This window comes from Galendromus occidentalis, unplaced genomic scaffold, assembly GCF_000255335.2.
Source record: "Galendromus occidentalis unplaced genomic scaffold, Mocc_1.1 scf7180000075543, whole genome shotgun sequence".
NCBI lineage: Eukaryota > Metazoa > Arthropoda > Arachnida > Mesostigmata > Phytoseiidae > Galendromus > Galendromus occidentalis.
Window position 1 is genome coordinate 90,928 of NW_003803533.1, and position 27,548 is coordinate 118,475.

Below are 27,548 nucleotides of genomic sequence, written 5' to 3' on the forward strand. Positions count from 1 at the left end.
AGCTTTTGTCAAAAATATAGGTTTATTTTCATCAACATCCTATAAACATGTCAACGATCACTTCCGACTTGATGGGACGTCGGGAAATACGTCGCTTGAGGATTCCATCTTCAGATCGATGCGAAGCGATCTATCCCTCGACAATTTATCATTTGATTCATAGATCTGGAGAATCGCAGACTTGGGAGCTTGGTATTTACAAAATGGAGTTGAGTAAAATTCCGTCTAAAGCTGGCCTTTAAGGTTCAGAAAGTTGCGTTCTGTCCGCTCATCATTCACAGCTCTCTCACTCTATATATATCCTGATTTACAGTCGGCTGTGACCAGGCACTCCTCCTTGAGTAGTGCGGAACATTTTTCCATGTATCACACCGAGGCAGGAAGAATGGTGTTCGGTCCGACCGCTTACCAATCATCTGAACGATATCAGTGTGCGGAAATCAATGTACAGATGTTCGACCCATCGAATTGCCGCCTGCCTCTATATTCTCGATCCTCCCTTACCAAATGTTTCGATGAATGATTGAGACTCCGCAAAGCACCGTGACAGAGCTGTTTTTGTCGAGAGGTTCTTGCAGTCAAGTTTCCCGATTTGGAACTCCCTTGTCGCCTCTAGGATTGTCAGATCGAAAAAGATCGAGACCGTCCACCAAGTGGAGGCAAGGAGTCACTTATACAGATATCCGGAAAACTTCGTACCAGAATATCGTCAATTCCGATAAATTTCGAGAAATTCCCGCAGTTTCCTCATGAATATCTCCTTGTCGGACGGCTTTCGTCACGTTTTCGGAAGGGCTGGGGGTAAGACGAGCTGGAGCATTCGATTCACGGCTTCGAGAGAAGACGATCTCAGAGAATCCATAAATTCTTGGGTGAAAACAGACGAGCGCGCCGACTGGGTCAATTGCTTGAGGTGTGCTACAGTTTCTTGGTGATTGAATATCAACGACTTGATGACTGCGATCGCCACTGCCAGGAGCATGGTCGGGAGGACCTGCGGATCAAGGGGTTATTAGGAACGTCCGAGCCTAATCTTTCGACAGAAGGCTTCGCGGGATGCGAAGTCATCGTCGAGAGGCCCGCGAGATTTCACGGTCGGCCCATATGTATCATCAGCGTCAAAAACTCCGCAAGAGGACCGATCGGTTTTCATCTTACCGTAGTGATTACGTAACCGACGAGGACTAAAGAGCTGGCGAGCACGACGAAAGCCATCAGCCACAAAGAGTCCTTGCCCCAGGGATATTTCATGAGCTCCTCAACGAGCGGGTCTACGAGGAAATGCCAGACCGAGAACCTAAAACAGACGGTGGTGAGTGTGAGCGGGCGAGAGGATAAGCTCTGGAATCGTCCCTCATGCTTATTTCATTTATTATGCATCAAACACTGTCTTCTGTCTCCGAGAGAGTCTTTCGAGGAGCCCACAGGTCTGTCACCCTAATCTGGTCGAGCTCATGGCCTTACGACATCCATCATCGCAGAATAAGCATGCCCGAATTCCGCGAGACAACAGCGGGGGCTTTACATCGGAAAACCACGCCTCGCGGGGGAATAATGCAAAGAAATCGCTGCAGTCATGGAATCAGAGTTTCCCGCACCTTTCAGCTTCAGAGGGACAGGACGATGTCGAAGTCAGACGCTGGAACGCTCCTGGACCTGATGGTGCCGAGAAGGCAGAGCTTGGCGACCGCCTGGAATTCGAATGCGTGATCAATTTTTTTTCCAAGGAAAAGATGAGGGAAAACTGTTGCCTATCCCGGGGTGTATCTCGAGCGCTCTGAGAGAATTTCCCAAGCAATCCCGGGGGGAAAACTACGGTGACGTAACCCGCTCGAGGTCAAAAGCACCCTCCCACGTGACCTCGAGCAGCCTTCTTGAGCTCTTTAGGTCCGATGGAATGTAGGTAAGCCGTCATGACAGTTCGTCATCACGAACAGATCGGGCGACGGGGTAAATCCATCCGGATCCGGGTCGTCTATGGCGGATCGGGGGGACGTCAGCGGGCCGCCTTTCGATGTTAATGTTCTATAGATCCGTTAAATCAATACACTTCCGAGAGCCACACTTATTTTCGGAGGGAGTCGTCGCTCGACCAAACTATCTAAGACTGGATCAAGTGAATAATTGCATGGGGAAGCGTCGTTCGACTGGACTCTGGACCGTTCGCGAGGCGGAAAAAAAGATAGCCCACCTTAGAGGCACGCTATGGCTGTGCCAGTCAGGACTGAGCAGCGATGGCTCCAGCCTTGCCGGCAGTGTGAAGCTCTGCGGTGGAGCTCCGACGTTATTCCGGCTGTGTGGATTGTTCGGAGCCAGTCCACTGAGCGTGGAGAGATTTGTGAGAGATCTCGTCGATGGGCTGCAAGCGAAAAGGAACTCCATTAGAATAAATCCATGACGTCAAATCACAAGACGGAGATCGAAATATTGAACCATCCATCCGTCCGTCATTCAGCAAGGTACCGGTCAGCCGCACCCGTCCTCGATATTCATCAATACTCATGTGCTCAATGCATCGAATGGGATCCATAAAAATTAGCGTGCCCAATCATCATGTTTATCTACGAATGGAGAACGCGAATTTTTCTTGCAGAATGCCCTCTTAATGCATACAACGTAGGAACGAACAGAACCGTGAGTCCTTTCTCAAGGAACGCGGTCCTCAGTGGGAGGACTCAAACGATTAACTGATAAAAATTCGAGCTGCTTCTAAGCATCGAATATCGTGTCGAGCGAACCGTCGCGCCGCCGATCATTCAGTGGGTCCTTCAGCGAAATTTCGTTAGCGCTGCTCGTGGCAGTTCTGCAGCATATTTCAGCCGAGCTGTGGTGAGTCATGCCAGGTGTTAGCATTGACTGAGATGAGTCATTGAAAGTTGAGACTTCGTTCACGGTAAAACGTATCTGGCAGACCGGTCGACAGGCTCGCTATCTGTATGCTTGGCTGGCTCCGGGCAAGAATGGCAGTTTCTCGGCGAACGAATCGACTGGCTGTATGCCAGACAATTAAGCACGGGCCCAAACCGAGGCGTGAATGCACGGATGAATAGAAATATCTCCAACCACTGTCTCTTCCACGTGTAGCTTTCGAGGAAACAAACGCCTCACGTCGTCGTCATATTCGAGATGGCTCGAGTGTGATCGACCGACATGACTAAGTAAGCCCTCGGGCACAAAGGGGCTCATCTCAGCTCACGACAGCTAACAGGACACATAGATTTAAGGCTCTCGTATTTGGTCTTAATATTGTCGAAACTGGTTGTCCTTTGTTCCACGGATTTATGCTTCAACCGCCTGGTACGACGTAGTACGACTCCCTTGACCGCGAATACCCGCGGAAAACTCCAGACCAGCGAGAAAACATTTGGAGTGCCCCCAGGACGGATACCACGCATCCGGCCCTCTCACCCTTCCAGTTGAGCAAGGAGTCCATTCAAGAAGGCCGCTCCCCAAGCCTCTATGGATCAAAGACGGGTAATAAATCGAACGCGAGGTGTCTTCTTCGAGGAGGGAGGGGAAGCCAGCGCAAGCGGCACACTCACTCTGATCTTGCTCGAGAACTCCGCCGTTTCCGCTGGGCGTAGGCAGGATATCGCTGGCTGAAGAACGTTGCCGATGATCCTCCCAAGGTGCCATTGAACTGGCAGACATCCGTTAATTTTGTTTGAGTCCTGAAACAATTCCGAAACATCAAGTCAAATCTGCACACGAAATGAAGCGCTATGGTCAGAAGCTTAGAATATGAATCATTGTACATGATAACCGCAATGTATGTCATTTCTCGTGGTACGAAAATCAAACTCGCTCAGAATTTCCTGCATTATGTCATGGATCGAGTGATTTTGTCGTAACTTGTGTCCACGATTGCCATGAGGAGCCGATGCCCGTCTGATGCTGTTGCCGAGAAAATAAACGACTTCGAAAGCAACGATGAGTCATCGCGACTCGGCCGCAGCGAGAACGCTCGGTCGAATGGCTGTCGCCGAACAGAAAAAAGCGTAATGTGGAACTTGGAACGTTCGTAGTCGAGAAGGTCGTCAAGTTGTTCACGGACGCCATGATTCGGGAATTCCAGAAGCTCGGTGCGTTGCGCTCAGAGGCAAAAGACACGCGGGCCGAGAATCGAAAAAACGCTCCCTTTGCATCCCATAAGGGGCTTGCAAGTTGCCATCGAGCGGCCCAGGTGCGCCGCCGCTTCCGGACCGCGGCGAGTCTCTCCATTAGACCACCGCGCCGTTCCAAATGTTTCTGACCTTGTGAATAGGGACCAACAGCCGCAGATTAGGGCAGTTCAAAGGTTAAGATACAATCCCGGCCTGGTCTTTCGGCCTCGCGTGAGTCGGTAGTACATAGCACGTAGTTACAGGAGAGGGTCCTCACGCGAGTATCCATTCAGGTCGTCTCCGAGATTCGACCGAATTGGAAGCTCTTGAAGCGGGGCAAAATGTTTTCTAAAAGCCAGATTAGATGATGTTTCCGAAAGAACACTTCGAATTCGCGGAGGTACTATCGACTCGACCAATCAGACTTCAATAGAAGCAGATAAATTAGAATTGCGCAGATTCAGACGAGGTTCCAAAACAGACCGATCGATGGCTACAAGGGGTAGTTTCCGCCGACGACATTCGATTAGTCTCGGAGAGAATAGCCGTGGGCGTCCAAATCGACGGCAGCTCCTTCAACAAGAGAACTCCGCATCAAAGAGCCTTTGGTATAATGCATAGGTCGTCGTGAGTCTCGTTGAGACTCGCTCCGGGAATAGATGCCCCAGAGGAGGCGGGAGTGGTCGGCAAACACTGCCGTATTCCTGCCGTCCTCGGGTCCGTTCAGCTTATGTCTATCTCTCTCTCACACGCTCGGAGTCAGCGCGTCCAAGATGGACGATTCGAGAGCAGAGAGCTCTATGAGCCCCGTGAAACATAATTCCCTAAGGCATGACTTCCTTTTCCTGATCCCGCCTCCTTTGAATGGGGAGCACTGACCCTTTTTCCTTCGAACTAGCTTCACTCGCCGAAGAACTTTTCCGTCTGGACGGGTGGAACGGCGCGAAGAGAGCGTCTTTCGAATCATACATCAACGAGCGCAAAAATCCCGAAGATCTCCTGGAGCGGGAAATAACAGCGTTTTAAATAATCCGTCTTGGACAAAGAAGCGAATGGCTCCGATCCGGACGGCCGGTCATCGAAAATAATAGCATCTGCTGGGATAAATCTTGCCGTCGCATCGTTTCAGATTTCCTCGTATCGGAAACGCCGAAACGGAAGTTGTTTTCGCCAGGACTTAAAAGGCTTGCTCACCTTTTCGGCGGAGGATCCGTCATGGCTGGGCTGGGCGTCGACGGCTTTCTTTTATCGAGCACGGAAAACATCTTCGACGTGTTCAGGTTGGGTTTCATCAGATTGAGTTCACTGAAAATCGAGGAGAATCTCACTCAGTCACCTTACCGTCGCATAGACCTTGGATTCTATCTAAGCAGGACACGCATTGCCGAACACCTCACGGAATCTTCTCAGGATCTGGGACGGTCCCCGTTTCTCGAGTTCCATTTTCACTCTACAGAATTGGACAGCATACAGACTGGGGATAATTGACCTATTTCTTCCGAACGCCTAAGCCCAATGCATGACATACACCTGCGAGAGCTTCTTTTTTTGTTTACTCATAAGTCAAATGTCCAAGTCTGTCGAAGGGTACGTCATGAGTTACGTCAGACACGATCGTACCCGGAGCTAGCGGCTGAGCTGTATCGGTCATCGAAAGTGGAGCGGGACGACTTCATCCGAATTTTGTGATCGAGTCACGCTAGGTAGGAGCTGATTCACGAGTCTCGTTCGAACAACAAACGAAACGAAGCACCCGAGACTTCTGAAGTTCTGGGAGCAAGACTGCGAAGACACAACGTCCGATGACGCTGCGATCTTCGGAACTTCTCCAATCTTTTCCCGTTTCTCCTTGACTTTTCCACCGCAAACCTCTTCCAAAACGAAACGGCCCGCGGAGAACTGACTGAGAGCAGGGCCGTTCAGAAATGCGCGGATTGCCGAGGAAAGATCGGCAGGAAGTCGAGCATGACCGACTATCCATGCACGGGCTCTTGACATTGCTGCTACCTGGGAGCACTGACTGAGCGGAATCGACTTCCTCCCTCAACGAAGCGGCCTGATCTCAGCTCCCGCGATTTCAACTTCAACTGAATCTGCTGCGATTTGCTAATTCCCGGTGGAGAATCGAACTAACCTCAGTGTCGGCACGATGCGTGATTGGTGCACATTTTCGTGTGCCCGTTTCCTTGTGTAATTCGGTGGCGCTACCCCCGCTCACGCAGAAGCTGTTGAAAAGAATGAGATTGTAGAATTATTCTCTCGCAGCAATCGGAATGCATTCCGTCGATCCCCACAAGGTCCCCGATTGGGCGCCTTCTTTTCGCTCTGGCCCATCGACGGATGGGAGTTTTCGCCGGAGGCACCCTCGCTACCTAAAGCATTCAAACGTTGGCAATGACCTTCGAGAGATTATTACCTACTTCTATTTCGAGTTCGTGCATTTAATTTCTGCGTCTATTTGGAGTTAGATTGCATCGGTCGAAGATCTCCTTCCCTTCTCGGACGTTCCGCGGATGCCTAATGGTTCCTAAACCAGCTGGTCAGGTCGATAAGTTGGTCTGTGCCCCTATGGGACTGATGACACTCCTCGTCGCGGCCCGATGGACCCCGCAGTCGAGACTGATCGTCTGAGCTCCGCGAATAATTGGCATGTCTCCATTATTTCCGAAAGCGATAATCATGCCCGCCTCGAATTCCGGGGAAAGAATTTCCCTCGATTCTTATTCTGCGGGGATCGATTGTCGATCGCTCGCGCTTCACCGTCAAGGTCCCTCAGACGTATAAAGGCGGACATAGTGCGGACCGTCAATGATCGTGCATTCTTATTCCTCGGCGAATCGATTCTCGCAAACCCGATCACGATTGGATCATCGTCGGCGTGGGAAGCTTCGGTTGCAAAGTTCAACTCAAGTTCTATCAGCGGAGGCTCTCCAGAAACCCAAGTTAAATCGTAATTGAATCGAAATCGCAGAACGACATCGGTAGGACAATCAAAGGTTCGGGATTAGTCGATTATTGGATATCGGGGTTGAGGTGAGGAAACTAAATGCGTTTCAGAGACGTCCACCGCGAATTTGAGACGAATCGATTCCGACAGTATGACAATGTTTGGCTGAGGATGGCTGTACACAAACACGTACCGGGTGGTCTGACATCACGCGGGCCCGGATTTCACGAAACCCTTATCACGACTGCTCACCGCCGGCAGCCTCAGTCTCACAGGACGGTACGCCGGTTTGAGAACCCGGATTTTTTCGAAGCGATGCTTCAGGAACCGCGCTCAGGCTCCAGAGATCACCAAGCGACCCCGACATGCCGACCGGAGTCACAAAGGAGGAGTAAAAGGAGATCAGGTCCCCACATCCGGTGCAGGGTTCAGATCATCAGACTCGAACTGCGGGGAAATCAAGGGAAGGAAGTATTGAACTTTCCGGGACGTCCTCTCACAGAATGAGTGGGAAAAACTCACGTTTATCGAAGGCCGCCGCAAATTGATCTCTTTGCCCCGAATCCGAAAAGAATCCGGAAGAAAGCGAGAATCCGAGAGATTTTTCCTAGATTCGTGAAGCAGCTGCGATAGAGCTTGCACGGAACCACACCGCGTCCTCGAGAGGCTGCGTTGTTCAAAAATAATAATCAACGCGGGATTCGCTGAGCTCCGAGCTGAAAGTCGGCTGAGCTTCCAGCTCTTTTCGAGGAATACTGAATGACTCGTCGCAAGTTCGTTGGCTGTGATTTTTCCACGACTGATTCTAACAACCGACTTTCGCCTCAGCCCCGCGGAAATGCGAACGTGATTCGAAAGTTCTCGCTGCGAAGTGCTTCTCTTCGATCGTCTTGCTTTTCTAACCACGTCGGAGCGGAAATATAAATATCATTCCATTCTGCTAGACTTGCGAATGATCAAGTGAACTTTTGCTGATCTCAGCTCTCCACGGGTCCCGCCTCTCCCAGAATAATAATAAGAATGAGATTCCGATGATAATTCTACCAATGTTCTCCGAGGCGAAAATTTCGCCGAAAATTTCTTTCGCCGCTCAAGGATTTGTCCAAAGCGACATTTGTGGGCTCCTGCCCAAGGGATGACTCATCGAGTCGGCCTCTGTCAGCAGGGCCTCCGATCAGCTACAACAAATCCACTCCAATCGTAAGATTCATATATTCCGCTCCTGCTCTCAATATGTCTCCTCATTGACAGCGAGCCCACAGAGTCGACCATGCCTACGATCTCCAGAAGGGGAATATTCCAGCGGACGGTACCGAGGGAAGTCCAGAACGCCGCGGGAAAAGAATCCCATCTCGACAGCGGCTAATACAACAGCTGTCACAGGTTCCCTCGAACTCTTATGATTCACCTTCAAGTTTAAGATATATCTGCGGTCTATTGATATCCTGATTTGTTTCTCAGAAATCGAAGCGACCCATGAGCCGGCGAGGATCCTGGGCTGTAGACGCGAAGTCAGTCCAGAGCATTTCCCTGAACTTTGAAACGTGCGAGCAAACGCCGGTGGACGTGAGCGATAAACGTCGGTCGACCGCCTGAGTCAACGTTCCGCGCTCAGGAGTGGAAATAGTGTCTCTACTAACCACTCGTATTCTCGAAAGCACAGAGCGCATACCCTTGAAAGAAAAATTCATCTCTCGTGCTACCTTTGCTGTAGCAGTATATCCCGAAAAAAACGATTCCAGTTCGTGCTCCAACCATCAGGTGATGTTCGACATGATTCCCATGGTCGCAGGTCCACTGTCACGTCTCTCGAATCTTCAAATATTTGCACATATCACCATGGCTTAGAACATAATCACTGTTCAACTGCGACTTATCGAGCCCACTTCGGAGAAAATAAACCAGAACGTAATCGAACGGCACAAATTCTAGTTCGATTTCGTCAAACGAGGCAGGATGATGCCACTTTGATGATTCTGCCGCTGCTGGCAACCGATGCACGAAGGTACCTAGCAGCCGTGGTAACCGCGACTGCTGTTGCCGGCAAGCTCTGACACTCCCGCGAGTGGCAAGGGACCTCAGAAGGCGGAGGAGAGTTCATCATCATCCTCAACAACGGCAGAAACATTAGCAACAGCGTCGACCGCAAATGTCCACTACGTGAGGGCATTCATGTCGGCAGACCAATGCAACTTCTGACTCACAGACTCGCTATTCCCCCCTACCTGGGTGCTCAAACGCTTCTCCGCTAGAGCATTGTCACTTCTCTCCGCAGCTCTGGCACACTGTCTCCTTCGTAGATTCAGGCTGACACTCGCATTTCGATCAGTCAGCCATGAGCGAGATCCTCGCAAGGGTTCCCGGACTCACACGCGTGAACCGCTATCTTGTCCAACAGATTCCAAAACACCATTGAAACTAGAAACTCGACTTGGATCTGGACGGCCGGCTCCGAAGGCGTGGCAATTGCGGCCTACTGCTCGCATAATAATTGGAATACTTTCATAGGTTCCATCTCTCGAGAGAAGGTAGAAAGAAAATGAGAGAGGAGGACGCCAGCGATGCTCTTGTTAAGTTCCAGCGGCGAGTTGATCCCCGATCAAATCGATGGGTGATAGGAATCCATCCGCTCACTTCTTTCGAATACGAGTGACCGGAAAGCTCATTACCGAATCACAATGCAATAAGCTCTCCATCATTATCGGATATGAAAGTTGGCACGATCAATATCAGGAAAGCTCCTTATCCTCGGGCTTATCAGCAGATCAATGAAGAAGGAGGAGGGAGGCATAGAGAACTCGATACAAGACGCGGGGCGAGAGTTATGAGAGAATGAGCGTGTGACCAAGGATCGACTCTTGGTCTTGTGGTCAATACTCATGCACGACACAGAAGTGTCTCGCGACGCATACTGGTCAGAGCTGTCCGCGCAATTCTCAGAAGAATGAAGCACAGTCCACTCCATCGATCAACGCATGTTACGAATTCGAGATGGCTCGCGGAATACGATATTTTGCTTCTAACGAGTCCCGAATAAAGTGTAGAAACAGTCTTTGGGCTCCCGACTCTCGATTTGTCACACAGTGGCGGAAAGAGTATGTCATTGAGTAAGACCGATCCTATCAGACTTCGAGAAACGCAACCCTCGGGGTTGTCTCTCCAATCTCATCTAATCGATTGGAAGCTCGAATCTCCGATGAGGAAAGAGCATAGACGATGAAGGAGAGAGGAATTTGAGAATTGACTCGACTTTCGTGATTTCTACGTCCAGTTCGAGGAACGTTTCTCTTCCCGCTCGAGAACATCGTGCCAAGGAACGCAATCACGGTGGCACGGTCCTATCGCTTTCGAATGAGACAAAAGAGCGGCAACAGTAGAGAAGAATGCAAAGATGTTTTGTACAGGACCACTGCTGAGAGTCGCTGAAGGTGCGAGCTCTTGGGCGAGACTCCGCGCTCTCTGCGAGAGAAATTCGATTACGGTATCCAATCCGATGTGATCTTGTCGGGTCAGATATCCCGGGAAAATTCACCTCCACGTTCAAGGAAGCTCAAGCGACGTCTTCCAGAAACGAACGCATGTCAGATAGTTCCAGAATCTCTCGCGCAATCGTCGAGCGCTGTTACTACTCATTCGTTGCCGTTTCCTCGTTCTATCGATGTCTACGCGTCATGTTCTAGATTCGGGCGGTAGAGAATGATCCGAAGTTTTGAGCGGAAGACGCTCCGAGCTACGCACACGAAATCGACGGGAGGTCGCCGCGAGACGGCTTTTGTTCAGATTTCTTGCTTTCGAGATGAGTAGACATTTATTTGACATCTTGAGCAGGGATTCCTAATTTCCCCCGGTGGAAAACCAGTTCGCGTCATGGGAAATCAAACACACAACGAGGGTGTGACTCGAGCAGGATCCAACAGTCGGATCTGCCCCCTTGGGTGCACACGACTCACGAAGCGAGATTCGAAATCTAAGTGTTCCGGCTCCGAGCAACAACCGTCGATTTTATCTGCTTTCGTTCCCAGACTTGACACCTCATCCCGGAACGGTAGACAATCACGATGATTCCCGAGCGATGTGTTCATGCGATTAATATCAGAGTCGTCCGATCGGGGGAAAAAACATCTGAATCGCATCTGAGAGAAGCTCCGCAAGTCGACGGATGTCCATACAATCCAACGAAATTTCCACAATCGTGCAGCTGCATTAAAATCGTCATGAGAAGACGTGGAACAATCACGGTAGTCGATAATACCGACAGGCCGACTATTACGAAATCTGCCTCGACACGAGTCTTCGAGACACCGAAGACGGAAAGTTGATGTTCCGTATTGTTTTCCGCGGATGTACGTATTTGTGGGCTGCCACGTACTCCGGAACCCAAGGAGGGCATTGCCCATGGTGACCAGAACGAGCTCGTAGCAAGCTCAAAAAACTTCTCTCGCATTCGAGCCCCGTCTCCCGAGGATTTTCCATTTGATCTCCCCATCGCTAGAATACGAGTATACGATGAGAATCTAATTTACGAGTTGGATGTTCATCTCGAACTGAGTCAGTCAAAACGAATCTAGACGATTCGGACTTTCTGATCGCAAGAGACGCTGACGAACTCGCTGGGAGGATAGAATTCGTAAACACTCCAGAATCATATCCGTCTCGTTCCTAGGCAACGGATAGACGCGAAAACTTCTGAGAGATCCTCTCCCATCACACACTAGCGATTCGGAATGTCCGTTTCAGGCGAGGAGTAGATACTGAATAAGATCGCAAGCAGATGGATGAGAAGGGATATCCATGAGGGAACAAGGAGAGGAAAGAGATGCTCGAGTGGCTCTAAAAAGTTGAATGATGGCCGTCTCCTTCTCTTCTCCTCTCGCGACGGCGTTTCCCAGAGACGTGAAGCTGATTAAACGTTTCCGGGCTTATCACGTCTCGACTCAGCGGACGTCATGAGGCGGAACTGATCTCAAACGCATTGATTCGATCCTTTGAAAATTGCTTCTTCGAAAGTTGCCCCCGCAATCCCGCGGGGAGGCGGAGTTCAAATCCCAGCTCCCAGACCCGCGCACCTGCGTACCTCTGGGAGCTCCTAAACGAGAACATATTGTAAAACGGTAATGCCATCTAAGAGTGCGGATCGCAAAGCGTGGTGAATTTTATTCCTGCCTATCTGTTCCGAAATGAACAGCTCGAATATGAAGTTCTACCTTCTTCGATCCGCGTCGTATCGGGCGACCGCGAGAGATATCGAAGAGAAGCGGCAGGAGCTACGAACGAGAGTTACGGCCAGCGGCGCGACGGCGCGCACGACAGAGAGCTTGTCATCATATCGTGGGTGTGGCGGAAGGAGAATTTACACAATACCGTTCAAGCTCCGTGACGATGGCTTCTTGTGCTGTAAGCACTGCGATTCCGGCAGTAGCTGAGAGGGCAGCGATTTCGATTTTTCAAATTTATCCATCGCGATCGTTTCATGCTTCTGACTCTGAGCTCGGCTGATTTCGGATCTGAACGCTGTCATTCATCGAAAACTGAATGCTCCAATGGACCGTCTTGAGGCCTGAAGCCCTCAAGTATTAGGTATTTGTTGGAGGAAATTCCCGCTATAAGTTGGGGCAACGATGTCAGAGATCTGCTCACGATCGTCGCTACGGATGATAGGAGCACTCATCACTCGATTCCCAGTAAGCGTGATGGGAAAAAAACGCCGATCGTCATGAGTGGTTTTACCGGAAGTTTGACGCGGTCAGAAGTTCCGTGATCTTCTCTTAGAGGCTTAAACGTGAAACGAACTTTTCTCTTGACCTTGTGGTCCGTGGGTTTCAACACGCAACGACTGCCGAGTTGAGAGAGATTTCGATTTCTGTCGAAAGAATCCCGACCGCGTTCATGACGAGAAAACTCAGCTGTCTGATGGCAATATCAATCGGATCGGCCGAGCGTCATCTCTCCGTGAATTGACGTCCAGGAATTCAAACTCGTCGAAGCGAACGATTCTCTGTAATGAGCCTCCGGGTCACAGAAGTCATTCGAGTTCGCTACATAGTGCTATGAAGGCGGAAAATCACAGAAGTAGAGAGCGCTCCAGAGGCGCGATTTCTGAACGGAGGAAGAAGCGGCTTCCGACGGGTTTTTCCTGCAGTTTACGCCCAAGTGCCTGAAGGAAGCTGATGATTCTGTGTGCGTCATAATTGTGTTGTGATGAATACCGCGTTAACCCGCGCTCTTCGGTTTGCAGACGCGTGTAGCTCTTTGTGGCTGTTCGCGTCCGTAAGTGTTTGTGAGAGTCAGTGTCTGCCAGTGAATGGATGAGACAGAGCCGAAAAAACCATGAACTGGTAGACGGACGCGGAGATAGGAAGGATCTTAGAAGACCCTATGCGGGAAGTTGTTATCCGAACAGCAGCCAGAGCGTAAAGTTTCTTTATAAATTGGTGTCGAATATTTTTTCGGCTGAAAAACAATTCCTGTCCGACATCGTTGCATCCTCCCCGCAACATGTTTTTCGTTTCCGCCGTTTAGGAAGCGAAGCACTTCTCACGGTATCAACCACAGACTGATCTTGTCCCTTCCCGGATATCGGGAGGGCTCGCTCAGGACGTACCATAAGTATGCGATATCCCTTTGAGTCCTGTTTGATTTCGAATCGTCGTCAGCCCCGAAGTCCCGCTCCCTGCACGACCGTCCAACGGAATAGTTCCCGTCGTCGACCCGAAATGTCAGGTCCAAGGGGATTCCCACTAGGATCTAACCCAACTTCCTGACCACGTCAGGGTACTTCTCACTGCCTAGTGGTTCCGAGATCGCGGAGAGCCAATGACGGAGTTGGGTACCCTTTGAAGCGAACCTCGCTCGGTACGCAGCGAGCGAAACTAGATTACCCATTCAGCCCACTAGAACACCCACTGTCCGAAACAGAAACTTCTAAATTCGAAACTCAGATTCCGACCCTGCCGCAACGATGTCAAGGTGTAAGCCGACGACGCGTCGCTGCCTACGGGACTATCAGATACGCTCATTGCCGGGAAGACGGATGAATCCGGGACCGCTGACCGCAAGGGGCAGCGGGCCATCGGAGCATTGTCTCGCAAAGAAATCGATTTAGTTGGCGACGACTGTCGTCGTCGTCGGGTTGCCCACGCTCATTGAACGTAATCACGTGATTTCGGAGCCGTTAATCCTCGATGCGGGGCGTCCAGCGAGCGATGACTTTGACAACGATCAGTCAGCCCCTGAACGCAGAAGCACCAGCAGAAGCCCCGAGGTAAGATCGCGATGCCGAGGGCAACCACAAGGGCCACGGCATGCGAGACGGAACTCCCACCAAAATGAAAGGCTCTAAAGGAGAAAACTTAACGTCAACATAACCGCCGAGCGCCCCGATGGGAGTTGGGCGTAAATTTCCGTGTTCAGCGAACGGGTTGAACACCACGACGATTATGCTGCTGATGGCTTTAGCACCGTACATAAAGCTGATGATGATTAGACTTGTTGGCGTTCTTGGGGTGACGGGGATCGTTGTCACGGCTCGCGTTCCGAGAACCGTTTGCTTTCTGTCAAGTGTTGGGCTTCGAGCCCTCTTATCCGGCTTGCCGGCTGTAATTAGCTACCCGGGAGGCTGCCAGACTGATTGACAGAATGCCTGACTGACTGAGTCAGCGACTGACTCACCGAGCGACGGAACGACTCCCTCACGGGCAAAGGGACTAACGGACGGACTGACCGACTGTGTTCTGGCCCTCAGTTGAGGGAGGACGGACGGACGGACGGACAAACATGGTCGGTAACAAGCGTGCGATTTCGACACGTTGACGGTGACTCCGGTGATTCAGAAACGTGCCACTTTCGAAAACCGGCCTTTCTGTGCCATTCAGCGGAGGGTCATTACCGTCGGCAATGTTCACAATTCACAATTCACCCACAATCGGGCGGATGGACATCGGAGTGGGCTTCACGGCCGCTGGGGTTTCAGTGGAAAGTCGTTCGGAGCGCGCCGATATCTTTTTCCTCAAGTTTCGCTGCGTATCCCTCCTTGCTTGACATTAACGGAGTCGAGTCGCTCCACGTTTTTTTCCTCTTTTTCATGTCAGTCCTCAGCGATTCGCATCGCGTTGTCGTGTTTTAAAATGTAATCCGATTTTATCCCGGAGTTTTCTCCTCCCGACTGGATTTAGCCCATGCTCTTATTGTACCAGCCCAACACTTCGGTACGGCCCGCTTCAAAAATTCAATCCGCAGTTCCCGTACTTTTTCGATGTCAGCAGCGGCTTCTCGACCGCTTCTTCCAAGAGCTATCTGAGAAAATTACGGTCCCGAGCTACAGGAAGATCACTGCGAATTCGCGTGACAGCTGCCGCCAGCACCGATGCGATCTGAAGCGTCGGTTTTTGAATCACTCGGCTTTGTGGACGCTCTTCACAGAAAGATGCAAGGGACTTTCAATCCATCCGACCCCAACCCTTTGTTTTATCCCATTCATTCACTAAAAGCTCTTTTGTCTCTCCCTTAGAGTCATCCACTGGTATTCATCTTTGTTTATTGATAGGAGCATGTAAGCGGTCGCTTTCGGCCATTCACTCACTACTAGGCTTGCACATTCATTCGAACAGCGATGCATCGCATTTTAGAATATTATTCTTCCGAACAATAAGAGCGCTTTCGTAACTCTTGGCGGAGAAACCTCGCCGTCACGTTTCTCGCGCGCGCGACCCATCGAGAGAAAACTGAAATCATGTGCGAATCTAGAAACCATCAGATGCCACTGACTCTTGTGGCTCGGGACAAAGTCGGTAGACATCCAAGACGAATGCTCGAAAATGCATTTCCGCCGCAACGTATAAACTGCATTTACGGTTCCGGAACTCGTTGCGTAAGTATACGATTGTACGAGGGCGGCGGTGGCGGCAGTTCATCGGCTTGAAATAAGTAGGATGTCGTTTCGTAGGCAATGAATTCTCATATTGAGTAATAGCGTAGACGGAGCAGATACACGGGAATACACACGCAGATGGAAATGGTCGGCTTCAGTAGGATCCTTTTGTGGGATAGTGATCGATGTTTCGCGAACATCAAATGTTCGTGAAGATCTATCGAAGCATAAAAACCATCAGTTTATTTCTGTCGAATCAAAGCTTTCAGCCCGTTGTAATCTGAGGTCAGTTTCTCCAAAAATAAACTCGACTTGTCCATCTGAGCTCTTACGTCAGAGTCCGATCCCTTAACTGACCAAACAGAGCTCCGCTTGAGTTGTTGACGACGGGCTAGGAGCAGTTCGAAAGATCTCTATTTCTAATGACACAGAAGGCATCGCGCGCACAACGAGGGAACTTCACGCAAAGTCGATCGTAGCCGGTCCTGTGTGTCTGCTGGGAGACGTCACGCCAGCCGAAATTTATAAGGATAAAGGAGCGAACAGGAATATAGGAACCGGAAATTACGGAGAACGGAAGGCGCTATCCCATGCAACGCTCTCTCCTCCTCCTCGATCGGCTCCGTCTCTCCGGTAGACTACGGCGCCTCCGTCAGGTGCGCCGGCCAGGGGAGAACGCAGAACCGGTCAGCATTGATGAAAACTCGGAGCTCGGACACAGTACTCGAGAGAAATACGCTCGATGATTAGAGCAGGGTCATATTGCCGAACACGAGGGGACGCATTCGGAGCACATGGCGTCGGGTTGGAGCACGGAGCGGCAAGCCGGAGCTCCGGGCGCACGCCTGAGACACTTGGTCGAAGAGAGAAGTGGCGATCCGGAACGCATGTGCTCCATGTAACCCTGTTGCGGCGTTTCTTCTATAAGGCGTTCAACCTTCTTGGCTGAAGTTGTGTGTAGAATATTTCGTTTGCGAAACTCAGAATAACTTCACCAGCACTTCTATAAGTCAGCAAGCGCTGCGCCCAAGGTTAATGCAAGCTAGCATGAGCAGAGGTCTCGTCGAAATATTGCTTCTTTCAGAAGAAAAACTCAGCAAAAACTTTTGACGATCGTCGGTAAATGGGGAGAAGATCCCAGCTATGTCATTGTTCCTTCCTCCCCTTCTGTTCAGAAGGCCCGCAGATAGGACGTTACACGTAGTGGGACTGGGCGCGGTTCGGGTTAAGCCGGTCTACTAAGAGAATTCGCCATTCGCTGGCATGTTTTTTTCATGGTTTCAAGGGAACAAATCCCTTCGATTTGCTTCTCCGCAGGGTCTCCGCTATCACTCGGAGACCGTTTGATATGCACGGAAGGAATCACTAGAAATTACTGCCCAGTGCGTGGCAGATTTCTGTTTATGTTCTGGGGGCCATGCGCTCGAACGTCTCAGGCAGATGGATGCGCCAGAGAACGTCTGTTACCCGCACGCTGATCCCGCTCGCGGATGCTCCAGCGTGGTCCCAGCTTTTTTTGGAGAGATCGAACATGAATAGCAAGAGACGAATGTGGAACGGAAATTTGAAAGTCGATCGCATCGATCCCGTACGAGTCCGGGAGTTTAAATGCCCAACGGCGCTGTTGTCAATTCGAATCGACTTACCGGTTGGGGCACCCTCTACTGTGCGAACTACTTATCCTCCGGAGAGAGATGTCGACTCTAGACCAGGGTACATGGCCTCATCCTGCCGAAATCAAATAGGTAGTGTCAAGGATTTCCTCCCGGGAAACCACGATTAACACCACCACAAGTCACACCACTACCACCCAGTCGCTCGGACTCACAGTCAGTTTTGAAAATTTCCTTCGTTCGATAACAGATGGCGCTTCTGGTGAGTGAAATCGTGGAGAGAGATCGGCGGGTCGGAAGGCTCCAAAGCTGTTGCTTTGTCGGTCCGCTACTAGCGTGTGGATTCCCTTGGTTCTGGGCCTATACGAACTTCTGTTGATGAGTCATGCGCGAGTGGGCCGAACGGAGCGCTTGGAACATTCAAACAGAGGTCATAGCTCTCCGCAGCGATTCCGTCCGACCGTCATGGGGTCAAGCCCGAGTCGCTCAGGAGGAGCTCCCGAGGTCTATGAGGCGTTGCTACATCGATTTCGGAATTAGCCTGAAAATCACTCTCTGTTGCGTCACCTTCGCCCTCGATCGGTACAGTGCCGGACGGGACGAAGGTTCCCGTCGCTCTCGGATCGAGCCCGGAGGTTGCGATTCTCGCCGCTCACCCTCCGCTGCCATCCGATTGACCGCTCCGAGGAGTGGGCCCGACCTGCCGCCAAAGCCTCCGGGCTGTCATTCTCGCGGCACAGCTACACGGGTCTGATAAACGTCACTCTCTCTCGCCTCGAGCGATCTCTGGGACAACTACAAACCATGGACTCGATGTCACGCGGCTGTCGCAACAGGTGCGACTACAAACATTGCCGACCCAGCTCCTAGAAGAGGGCGAGGCAGAGAGCTCTGAATGATGCACGGGTTGACCGACTGTGTTTTGATTCTCGAATAATCTCGAGCCTCGGTGGACCCCCTCAAAAATGACCATGCCGTTTATCAGGTTATTAACCTGATCGATTGCTGCTCGCACGGGAGTAAGGTGAGGGATCGATCTCTGCTGCCAGCCGAACCCTCTCACGGAATCTCTTCCTTGAAGAGGAGGTTCTTGACCTTGGTACGCCCGGGAACATGTGCCCGCGGGGCTCGTCTACGGGAGCGAAAGCTCATAGATAATTCCCCGAACATTGAAGCATGGCTCCGGCCTCGAGAATACATGATGGACCTTCATGACATTCCCTGGGGGGAGCACCGCCGAAATCATGGGTCTCCGAGTCCTAGCCCACCGTCAGACCCTGCATTTCTAAAGGAGCAGACCGGGAAATGTCAGCTCGGATCGACATGTCTTCACGATGCCGATCATCATTCTGTTCATATAGATGAGAGGAATGGATGTAAGGTATCAAAGTTTTTATTCACAGGTAAATTACATTTTTGTCATGCATCGCTGGATTCCTCCGAAAGTATCCGCTTCGGTGGATCTTGATTCAGAGGGAGGATGGGGGATAAGCTCCCGGTTGAATCGGGAGCGCGGATCAGTCTATCCCCGTTCAAGGGATCGTCTCGAACATCATGAATGATGATATCAAGTCATTAGGATATTGCGTTAGTCGCAACGGCTGGTGCCGCTGCTCTACTCTCATCCCAGAGAGACTAGAAATCAGGCAGGGAGTGGGGCGTGAGGCGAACAAGAACCGTGCACCTCCAACAGTTTTTCGATCGACATTTCACCCCGAAGATTTTGTAAAATTCGAGCAGAGCCCCAATAGGGGAGCACTGACGGAGAGGTTCGCCTCATGACTGCCACACTTCTGGAGAATACGTCCTCGGAGAGAAACAGAATCCAACTATTGGCCCCACTCCCTCAGCTCCCAAGTCTACGAGTTTTGGCTGATATTTCATAGGGACAGAAAAGCGTCCTCATTGACCCGGAACTTTTGTTCGATGCTGCGTCGTGGATAACATAGACGACATATAACGCTTAGAGTCTGTACAAAAGGATCACCAAATTCGAGGAGTTGAGAATTAGAATTCTCGACCCGATGTGTCCTCTCTAGGAATCCTCGAACATTTTGTCGAGATGGATGTTGAACTGTTTGCAGAAATTGAACTGATTGAGCACCACCCCGGGGACACCATTGCCGGCCTGCATGTCGATGAACCACTCGAGGTTGTTCGCCGAAATCGAGTTCATTATGGGCGGATAGGATGGCGGGGGTTTGATCCAAGAGCCGTCAGGTCTCTTCATCCGCTGCCGATTCGAAGCGAAGGTGGCCAAGTAGTCCCGCCCCCCGAGACATCGCAAATGTCTCACATAACAATGTTTAAGCGGAACGTCAGGCTTGAAGGTCTTCCACACGTATTCCTCGAGGTCCGCAGGGAAGTCCATCGTCGAATCTAGATCGTAAACGTAGCTCTTCCCCTGACAAGATTCATGGTAGTAAACCTAGAAGAGGAGAGAGCGGTGTCGTGAATACCGACTATTCGCATGAGGTAGTCACTCAGATGGGATCTGATCGAGTGACTGATAAATCTGATCGATTAATTGAAGGAAGGTAGCGGCCCCCCTGTTCAACCCACCAAAATGACATGGTAGTCCCAAACCACGAAGCCGTCGTTGTTCTTATCACCGGCAGTCTGCCTCCAAAGGGGGATACTCTGATACTTATTGGAGATGAATGTTACGAAACATGAGCTCAGGAGCTCTGGCTCGTTATTCTTCACGTATTCGCAGAGTTTGTAGACATTCTCTTCGCAGTAACATGATGTGTATATCAGGTCGGATCGAGGCGGCAGTTTCAGGAATCTTGGTGAAGGAACGATATCCGCTTCCATCTCTCCCTGAAAAGCGGGAAGCGTGTAGGATCAGCTTCGTTCAGATTTCTTTGAAACTCGCTTCTACGCTGGGAAACTCAAACCTCTTTCGAATTCCCGGAGGTTTTCAAAATACCTCAGGGGGTAGAGGAGGCTCTGTTCGAAAGAATTCACGAGTCGCTCTCATTATTTCGTAAACGACGAGTATATTTATTTTTATATTATGTACATATCATTGAGGAACAAAGCCCTCCGACAGGTGAGCTGAGCCTCAACATCCTCGGAGAATGAACTCAAAGCAGGCCTAGTTTCTGTTTCTCCTTGACCTTCTTCTTCACCACATCCATGTTACGCTCGTTCCATGTGCTCTTCCGCAACTTGATCGGTCGACTGCCCACATATTTTCCATTGAGTTCGCGCATCGCTTTGATGAAACCTTGGGGCTCCTTGAAACTGACGAATCCGTAACCTTTGCTCTTGTTGGTTCGTTTGTCCCGGATGACTTTCGCTTTAGTGAAGGTTGGATATTTTGAGAATACTCTCGTGAGCATTTCGTCCGTCACGTCATTACCTAAATCACCGCAGAAGATACGGAAATCATCGGGATCCCATTCCACTAGCGAATTGTCTTCCCAAACTTGCTGTCCAGCCATCCGGATAAGCTTTTTAGGCTTCTTCTCCTCCCGGACTGCCGGCGACGTGGAGGGCTGCGATGTCGCCGCCGGAACGGGTAATGTGGTTGGTACTTTCTGAGTAGAGACGACCACCGTCTCGGCGGGCACAATCTTGTTCTTCTTCGCTTCCTTGAGCTCCGCTTCAGCCTTCTTGAGAGCTTTCATGATCTCATCGTTGGCGAGATCCTTGGCTTTCTTCGGAGGCGCACTGTAGACCTTCACTGGAGGCGCGGAGATCGTGGAAGGACTTGGATGGTGCGAATGGCTCATTGACATGGGGTGCATCGGCATTGGCGGTCTCGGCATCATCATCGGAGGAATAGGAGGAGGTCGAATGGGAGCTGCGCGATGCATTTGAGGGGGAATGAACATCACTGCCGGCGGAGCTGGCGGCGGTTGCAAGGCTTGCTGGACTTGAGACATCTCCAGCTCGAAGCGAGTCATCTCTTCCTCGATCTGCCTGCGTCGAAGTTCGTCGTCCATGGCTCTTTGAGTCTGGAATGTGGGAACGGTCAGATGAGATGAGTTCATCTAAAGAGAATAACGTTTCCGAACTTGAACGTCGCTGGACAAGAACAATCCGACGATCCAAGCGAACGATCTGTCCGGCATCTGCTTACCTCTGCGCGGTGGAAATCGAAATTGAGGAATTCCCTCCGACGAAAGGCTCGGGGTAATTTTTGTCAAATCTGAATGCCTCTTTTCCGTCCGTTCGGTGGCGCACGAGCATTCAATCGTAATTGATCCTGAATTCAAAGATTCACGAGTGAACGTGAGACTCACCTCCGAACGGGAGCTTCACAAGATTATCCGCGGTCGTCACCTCTCACTCCTCACTGACTTCGAATATCACTGTCTTCGAAACGGAGTCCAAGCTTTTTATTGTAGTGCGACTCCAAAACATTCGAGGGAACCCTCTCCCCGCCCAGAGGTTTCGGTTCCGGCATGAATGCTCACTCTGCGCATTCCAGAGCAAAACTCGGATCGAGAGTCCATGCCTTTTTCGAAATCGTTTCAATCGGGGTGAGGGGATCGACTCACAGAAGAAGATAGCGAAATACCGATCACTGATTTGAGAGGGGTCCGCGAGGAACCCCCGCTCGAAAAGACTGCCTTTGAATGCTGGCATGTGGGGAAGCTTCACTCTGATCATTAGACTCAAAGGAATTCCTCTTCCAAATTCGTTGGGGGTGGGGGAGGTTCCGCAAATCGGTTGATGGGATTAGTTAATATCGGGGTATGAGTCGATCACGAGGAGGATCGAATTCCTCGGGCCCCACCGTGTTCGTGTTCCCAAGCTGGTTTGCGGGATGAAGCTTCTATCGCCGCCGTGGAGCCCGTGTTGCCGGACGAAGCTTCCCTTCTGGTTTCCTTTTTGCTCCGGGTGTTTAGGTGAGTGGCTTCGTAGCCTGAAAACTGGTTGAAATATTGTGCTTGAACGCCCAAATCTCACAGTAAGAGCGTCGAATTGGAGTCGAGGACCAGCCACTCTTCGGTGTCTCCGGAAATCGCGAAGTTCGTGCCGGTTATCTCGCCCAGAGCGTTCGAGGTCTCGTCCACTGGATCTTACACGTGGTCTGTTTCATTTTCAGAACAAGCACTAACCATGCAGAACGACTCCGGAGAATGTGTGGATATGTACATCCCCAGGAAGTGGTGAGTCCAATGTGTACTTTCATAGGACGTCCCGCAATCGATTGGGAGTGAGCTGGAGGCTGCCCGAGCCGACAGCTCCTTCGGCGCTCGATCTGTTGTTGATATCTTCCCGTATTCGCAGCTCTACTTCCAACCGCATCATCCACGCCAAGGACCATGCCTCGATCCAACTGGACTTGGCTGTTCTCAACGACAAAGGAATCGCTGTAATTGAAGACACTAAACGTTTGGTGATCTGTGGAGCGATCCGGAGGATGGGAGAGTCCGACGACTGCGTCAACCGCCTGGCCAAGGACTTCGGGATGTTGCCGCAAAACCTTTAATAAATAAGTTGTTCCTCTGGAACAAATGACTCGTTTTCACTGTCGCTGGTCCTATGCTGGATGACTCGACATCTCTGCATGGAGAATGGGAATGCGTCGATCAAAGTCAACTCCTTTCACATCCGTGGACCTCGAATTCTCGCGGGTCTGCCGCCTCCTTGAGTTCCGTCTTCGCAGTGGCCTCGGCTCTCACATAGGTCGTTCTCCTCCGCAATGGGGAGCGTCTACATTGTGGAACCGTTCTGGTTCTTTGAGCTACGAGGTATAGAAAATTGAGTCAATAATTAAATTTCTAGTCGCCCCCCTCGATCAGAAGTTTGACGATGGCTCGTACATATTCTTTTTGGAACAAATTTGGTGAGGCGCGAATAATAAAATGGAAAATATATGGCTGAGAGAATGCGATATAGATTCTCTCGTCAACCGTCCATAATCTTGTGTGGTGCTTAGATCATCGACTCCGCACAGACAAGGAACGGGACAGCGAATCCAAGTTTGATTAGGCCTCTGGCCGGCTGACCGGAAGACTTGACGAAGCTTTGGACAATATTTTCAAGCGAATAAATCTCTGTTGGGGGGTCCCCAACTCCTGGAATTCCCTTCTATCCTCTACGGGCGTTTATTCCGTGTGTCGACTTGACGTGCTGGTTAACTGTCTTATGGGAGATCATATTACTGATCACTATAGGGGAGATATCGTGATCATTCCGCCATCGGATAGTTCTGAAAATTCTCTCATGGTATCGGAAACCGGGAAGCATACGATTTTCTGAATCTCCCAATAGGGAAGTAGGTACTCTCTTTATTCCTTCGAGACTAGAATCAATGAATATTGTTGACAGCATCACAAGATCGCAATGAATCTGAGAGAGAAACTGATCCGTCTTCAAAACATGATCCCCACAGGAAACATGAATCGTCCAAAGCGGTCCTACGAGGACGGGGAATATGGGGTCTCGATGTAAATTTCAGACACTCGTTTCCCATAATATGTACAGAACAAGCAATATCAGGTGTTTATGAATCCATGTAAACCCTCGTCTTCGCTGAGACGTCTGACACTTCCACAATACGGGTCATCATCGCTGGAGACGCTTAGAATCGCAGGATTATTTTGAGCACCGTTGCGTCGTCATCGAGAGCCTGACGGAACGCTTGCGCGTGCTGCCACGCGCAGTCGCCTTTGCCACCGGTCATTTCGCATGCGACAACGATATCTTTGGAATTGTCTAAGGAGCCCGTCAATTCTGCAATAGATTCGTGCCGGTTAGAGCTTGGGATCTCGAAGTCGGCTTTCTATGATGAACGATGAGAGCTCAAATAGTCGTGCATATCGGAATATTTCTGCTAACTCACCGTTGTTCCTGACGCATATCGTTGTTCCGTCGGCTATGACGTTGACCACTGCCTTCCCGTTCTCGAAAACATCCGTCTTTAGATAAATTTCTATCGACCGACAGGGCTTGGTGACTTTGAACTGGTACCTGAACAATCCGTATTCCGTGTTCGGGGAGCTGAGAGGGAGGTAGATTTTGAAGCACATTCCGAAAAGAAGACTCCTAACTGCATTAACGAGGCATCAAACATCACGAGGCGCTCATTCTAGGGATTTCGCCACAAGAGAAAACAGGTGCCCCACCGTGCAAGGTACGCCATCTTCCAGTCTTTCTCCACTTTTCTGCTGACATTTATGCAGGTTTCCAACATTCTCGTCCATCCCGTGGTCCTCGAAATCTCCCTCCCGTTCTCTCTCAGCGTGTATTCGTCCCTGTCGATCATCAAGGGGTCCGTCGATTACTCGGGGACAGTCGCAGATCATTTCGTCGAGCAAATCGACTACATGGATACACAATGATACGGATTCGAGAAACGACTCACTTGCTCGAGACGTAAGTTAATTGAAGCTCCTTGACGTCTGGGTTTTTGTTGGAAATCACAGTTTTTTCCGAGGTCTCGTTGCGGGCCAAGCGCCAATCGAGGTCTCCCGAGACTCGCCCCCCGTAGGACTTGTCCTGTGCGTTGTACCTAGTGGGAAGAGAGCTGATCTGAGCACACTGGGAGAGGGATCTTCCAGGCGCAAAAATGGAGCGAATATCTGCTTCGGATTCTGAATAGAGTATTTGAGCTGAAGCAGAAATGTCAAGAAAACTCACTTCGGCGGAGTCAGAAACTCGGTGAGCTCCATGACCCGTCTCCTGGCGATCTTGTCTTTCTCCTCCTTAGAGAGTTTTTCTTGGTATCGTCTTGTGCGGACCTCTTGATAACTTGAGAGAAAACGTCTTTTCAGTCGATACATAGGTGAAAAGGGCGAGTGATTTCACGAGCTTCCGAGGCTCGGAACCCTGCATACGGATTCTACGAGATCTCCGCCAATAAACTTCGAAATCGACTCACTGGATGAGGTCGGTCTCGTCGATAGCTGTTCTCAATTTCATCGTTTTTTCGAAGTCTGTCACGTACCTCCACGTGACATCAGCTGTCTCACACGAGGAGAAAGCCAGGATGTATTTGAGTTTCTTGCCTGAAAAATTCGAGGTTTTCTCGCTCCATTCCGAAATATTGGAACCCCGTATTATGTTCCGGATAGCGGGCGAAGGCCCAGATACCTTCCAACAGAGTCCTTGTTTTGAGGAATCACGAAGTTTGGGAAAGCTCGGGGAAGCGATCACTCACCCCATCCAACTTCATACATGAGCGGTTTGTCTATCTCGGCTTCACAAGCGTCACAATGAAGCCATCGGCCTTGGGCCTCAGACCAGACCTCCGTCCACACATGATCTGTCACGTCGTATATGTACCTGCGACGACTCGGAGTTCAAGCCCGAGCGGAGCCAAGAGCTGTATACGATTGCACAGAGTCCCGGCAGAATGAATGGGTTCTCACCTCGCATCGAAGTCAAGGGCTAGACAGAACAAAGTGAAAACATTAGCCCACTCGCCGCAGCGGCCAACTCGAGTCTCCATGAGTTTCCGCGGGCAGTTGTACCTGGCGGAGAAAATCGACGGCTCAGCTATGATGCTCGTAGAGGATGAGACAGTGAGGGAGGTTGCGGTGCCATTTGCCGAGTTAAGCTAGAAAAAGGGACACATGCATGAGATCCAGGGCATACCTTGGGAATCGATAAGATTTCCGACACTTCGCGCAAAAATAAGACTCGACTCTCTCTGCGAGATATCTCATCTCTTCGCGCGATGGCGGTGTCAGTCCCTGATGATGGGTCTGGACTTTACAGGTTTCACATAACGGTTGGTCGTGCCATGAGAAGAATTCATCCTTAAACCATTGTATCAACTCCACTAGTAGGAGATCCTTTGCGACATCCGGGGACGGGTCTTTCGCAGCGACGCGCGCTTTCAAGGTTTCGGTTGGGACGAGCGATGCAGCTATCGCGCGAGTTTCTTCATCCTCGTAGCGCAAGCATACCTGGAGTCGAAATATCGGCTTAGAGAAAGTTCTCTCGGTGATCCTCATCGATTTTATCGAGTTGACAGAAAACGGCTGAGTATCATTCGAGAATTTCCTGCGCGAAAGTACGCATGTCGACCGAGTTGGTCTGAACCGGCCAAGTCTACCTCGTGAATCGCATCGAGTTCTCGGAGGAACGGATGCTTTTCCATCTGGGAAAAAAAATAATTATCATTGCAGGAGATGCTAGGACGCCTCCTCCCGACGAAAATGTTTACCGGCGCGATCGAGAATAGACTGGAGAATTCGACGGCAGAACAGACCGGTGATGCCGATAAAACGCCAAGAATTACCTCTTCGCTTGAAAAACTCGCCAGTGTAACTTTTTACGGATCACCGATCTAGAAGTGGGGAGGTTGCGATGGTGTAGAAGATTTTTTCTCCAAGTCGTCGTTTCTCGCTAGCGCCGAAGCAGACCGCTGCCGTTCGTTGAATCCGAATCTGTCGGCACTGTTTGCGAGCAGGCCGCACCACATTCTGTTTACCACGGAAACGAGAAAGACTACCACCGAGGGCGCCACTTGATAGCAGTTCGGTTTACCCTTTAACAATCGATTCCGTCATTCATGGCCTAAAGTAATCCTCTCTTGATGTGATGCAACAAACATATATACGAGTCGTTCGCGAATTCAATCGTCATCTCAACTCTGTTGAGCCTCTCCCTCCCGCCGGCCTAAAAGGACAGGGGACGGAGGCACGACATTCCGCGAAAGGCTGGAAATATTTCCAATGTTTCCCTCGGTGGACAGTCCTGGAAAGGGTGATGCAGTTTATCCACCCAAGACCCTTGACGCTGCACTTCTCCGAGGCGCCCTCCGTAGATCCCGGTGGGCTATCTTCATCATGCATTGCTTTCCGTTGAGGCTTTGGTGTCTCAAAGTCCGAATTCCGGCTCCCCAATGCCGCCGACATTGACGCACTGGATGAGGGTATCAGTCGTCAAGGATCGCTCCGAACTCCGAACAGAGGCCAATCTACCTTTTCTCCATGTCTGACACTTCCCTAATTGCCCCATTCTTTTTTTTCTTTCCCCGCGCGGAATGCTCCTTTCGGATCAGGAGTAAGAGAGCGGCGACTCCGACGCGGAGGACCCTTGCCACCCTC

General features: G+C 50.7%; 5 protein-coding genes across 7 annotated transcripts; 1 reads left to right on the forward strand and 4 right to left on the reverse strand.

The window, feature by feature from the left end:
* Nucleotides 1-750: 750 nt before the first annotated feature.
* LOC100903485 (uncharacterized) lies at nucleotides 751-9,347 on the reverse strand. The gene is made up of 9 exons (XM_003737396.1): nucleotides 9,276-9,347; nucleotides 6,238-6,328; nucleotides 5,298-5,408; nucleotides 4,983-5,102; nucleotides 3,543-3,671; nucleotides 2,192-2,359; nucleotides 1,599-1,691; nucleotides 1,159-1,297; nucleotides 751-994 (listed from the first exon to the last, which is right to left on the reverse strand). The coding sequence occupies exons 3-9, from the start codon at nucleotides 5,393-5,395 to the stop codon at nucleotides 779-781; spliced, it is 963 nt and encodes a 320-aa protein (XP_003737444.1). The 5' UTR covers nucleotides 5,396-5,408; nucleotides 6,238-6,328; nucleotides 9,276-9,347; the 3' UTR covers nucleotides 751-778.
* Nucleotides 9,348-18,921: 9,574 nt separating this feature from the next.
* On the reverse strand, nucleotides 18,922-22,073 carry tun (N-terminal glutamine amidase tungus). Its single transcript, XM_018638865.1, has 3 exons — nucleotides 21,783-22,073; nucleotides 20,092-20,352; nucleotides 18,922-19,957 (listed from the first exon to the last, which is right to left on the reverse strand). Exons 2-3 carry the CDS (start codon nucleotides 20,344-20,346, stop codon nucleotides 19,565-19,567), a joined length of 648 nt encoding a protein of 215 aa, XP_018494381.1. The 5' UTR covers nucleotides 20,347-20,352; nucleotides 21,783-22,073; the 3' UTR covers nucleotides 18,922-19,564.
* Nucleotides 20,619-21,853, reverse strand: LOC100903632 (RNA-binding protein 42). The gene is made up of 3 exons (XM_003737398.1): nucleotides 21,823-21,853; nucleotides 21,620-21,745; nucleotides 20,619-21,494 (listed from the first exon to the last, which is right to left on the reverse strand). The coding sequence occupies exon 3, from the start codon at nucleotides 21,480-21,482 to the stop codon at nucleotides 20,619-20,621; it is 864 nt and encodes a 287-aa protein (XP_003737446.1). The 5' UTR covers nucleotides 21,483-21,494; nucleotides 21,620-21,745; nucleotides 21,823-21,853.
* A 296-nt stretch (nucleotides 22,074-22,369) lies between the features above and the next one.
* Nucleotides 22,370-23,004, forward strand: RpS21 (ribosomal protein S21). 3 transcript variants are annotated; one of them, XM_003737399.1, is made up of 3 exons: nucleotides 22,370-22,391; nucleotides 22,592-22,655; nucleotides 22,777-23,004. In XM_003737399.1, exons 2-3 carry the CDS (start codon nucleotides 22,606-22,608, stop codon nucleotides 22,976-22,978), a joined length of 252 nt encoding a protein of 83 aa, XP_003737447.1. In that variant the 5' UTR covers nucleotides 22,370-22,391; nucleotides 22,592-22,605; the 3' UTR covers nucleotides 22,979-23,004. The 3 variants fall into 3 exon arrangements, with proteins under 3 accessions (XP_003737447.1, XP_003737448.1, XP_003737449.1); XM_003737400.1 differs by having other exon boundaries at nucleotides 22,390-22,453; XM_003737401.2 differs by having other exon boundaries at nucleotides 22,390-22,514; nucleotides 22,777-22,994.
* Nucleotides 23,005-23,749: 745 nt separating this feature from the next.
* Pngl (N-glycanase Pngl) lies at nucleotides 23,750-26,890 on the reverse strand. Its single transcript, XM_003737402.2, has 11 exons — nucleotides 26,738-26,890; nucleotides 26,552-26,596; nucleotides 26,089-26,402; nucleotides 25,863-25,964; nucleotides 25,652-25,776; nucleotides 25,373-25,499; nucleotides 25,132-25,242; nucleotides 24,857-25,003; nucleotides 24,618-24,746; nucleotides 24,335-24,492; nucleotides 23,750-24,225 (listed from the first exon to the last, which is right to left on the reverse strand). Exons 2-11 carry the CDS (start codon nucleotides 26,594-26,596, stop codon nucleotides 24,074-24,076), a joined length of 1,410 nt encoding a protein of 469 aa, XP_003737450.1. The 5' UTR covers nucleotides 26,738-26,890; the 3' UTR covers nucleotides 23,750-24,073.
* Nucleotides 26,891-27,548: the final 658 nt, after the last annotated feature.

What these genes read in the sequence shown, in the direction of transcription:
- Pngl (XM_003737402.2), bottom strand. Translation starts at nt 26,596, where the DNA reads ATGGAAAAGCATCCGTTCCTCCGAGAACTCGATGCGATTCACGAG. An exon ending in TTAACTTACGTCTCGAGCAA is followed by an intron (nt 24,747 to 24,856) that starts GTGAGTCGTTTC and finishes GATGATCGACAG; the next exon opens with GGACGAATACACGCTGAGAG. An exon ending in GATATGCGTCAGGAACAACG is followed by an intron (nt 24,226 to 24,334) that starts GTGAGTTAGCAG and finishes AATCTATTGCAG; the next exon opens with AATTGACGGGCTCCTTAGAC.
- RpS21 (XM_003737399.1), top strand. Translation starts at nt 22,606, where the DNA reads ATGCAGAACGACTCCGGAGAATGTGTGGATATGTACATCCCCAGGAAG. An exon ending in ATGTACATCCCCAGGAAGTG is followed by an intron (nt 22,656 to 22,776) that starts GTGAGTCCAATG and finishes CCGTATTCGCAG; the next exon opens with CTCTACTTCCAACCGCATCA.
- LOC100903485 (XM_003737396.1), bottom strand. Translation starts at nt 5,395, where the DNA reads ATGAAACCCAACCTGAACACGTCGAAGATGTTTTCCGTGCTCGATAAA. An exon ending in TGTCCCTCTGAAGCTGAAAG is followed by an intron (nt 1,298 to 1,598) that starts GTGCGGGAAACT and finishes CGTCTGTTTTAG; the next exon opens with GTTCTCGGTCTGGCATTTCC. An exon ending in TCGGTTACGTAATCACTACG is followed by an intron (nt 995 to 1,158) that starts GTAAGATGAAAA and finishes CTTGATCCGCAG; the next exon opens with GTCCTCCCGACCATGCTCCT.
- tun (XM_018638865.1), bottom strand. Translation starts at nt 20,346, where the DNA reads ATGGAAGCGGATATCGTTCCTTCACCAAGATTCCTGAAACTGCCGCCT. An exon ending in GGGACTACCATGTCATTTTG is followed by an intron (nt 19,958 to 20,091) that starts GTGGGTTGAACA and finishes CTCCTCTTCTAG; the next exon opens with GTTTACTACCATGAATCTTG.
- LOC100903632 (XM_003737398.1), bottom strand. Translation starts at nt 21,482, where the DNA reads ATGGACGACGAACTTCGACGCAGGCAGATCGAGGAAGAGATGACTCGC.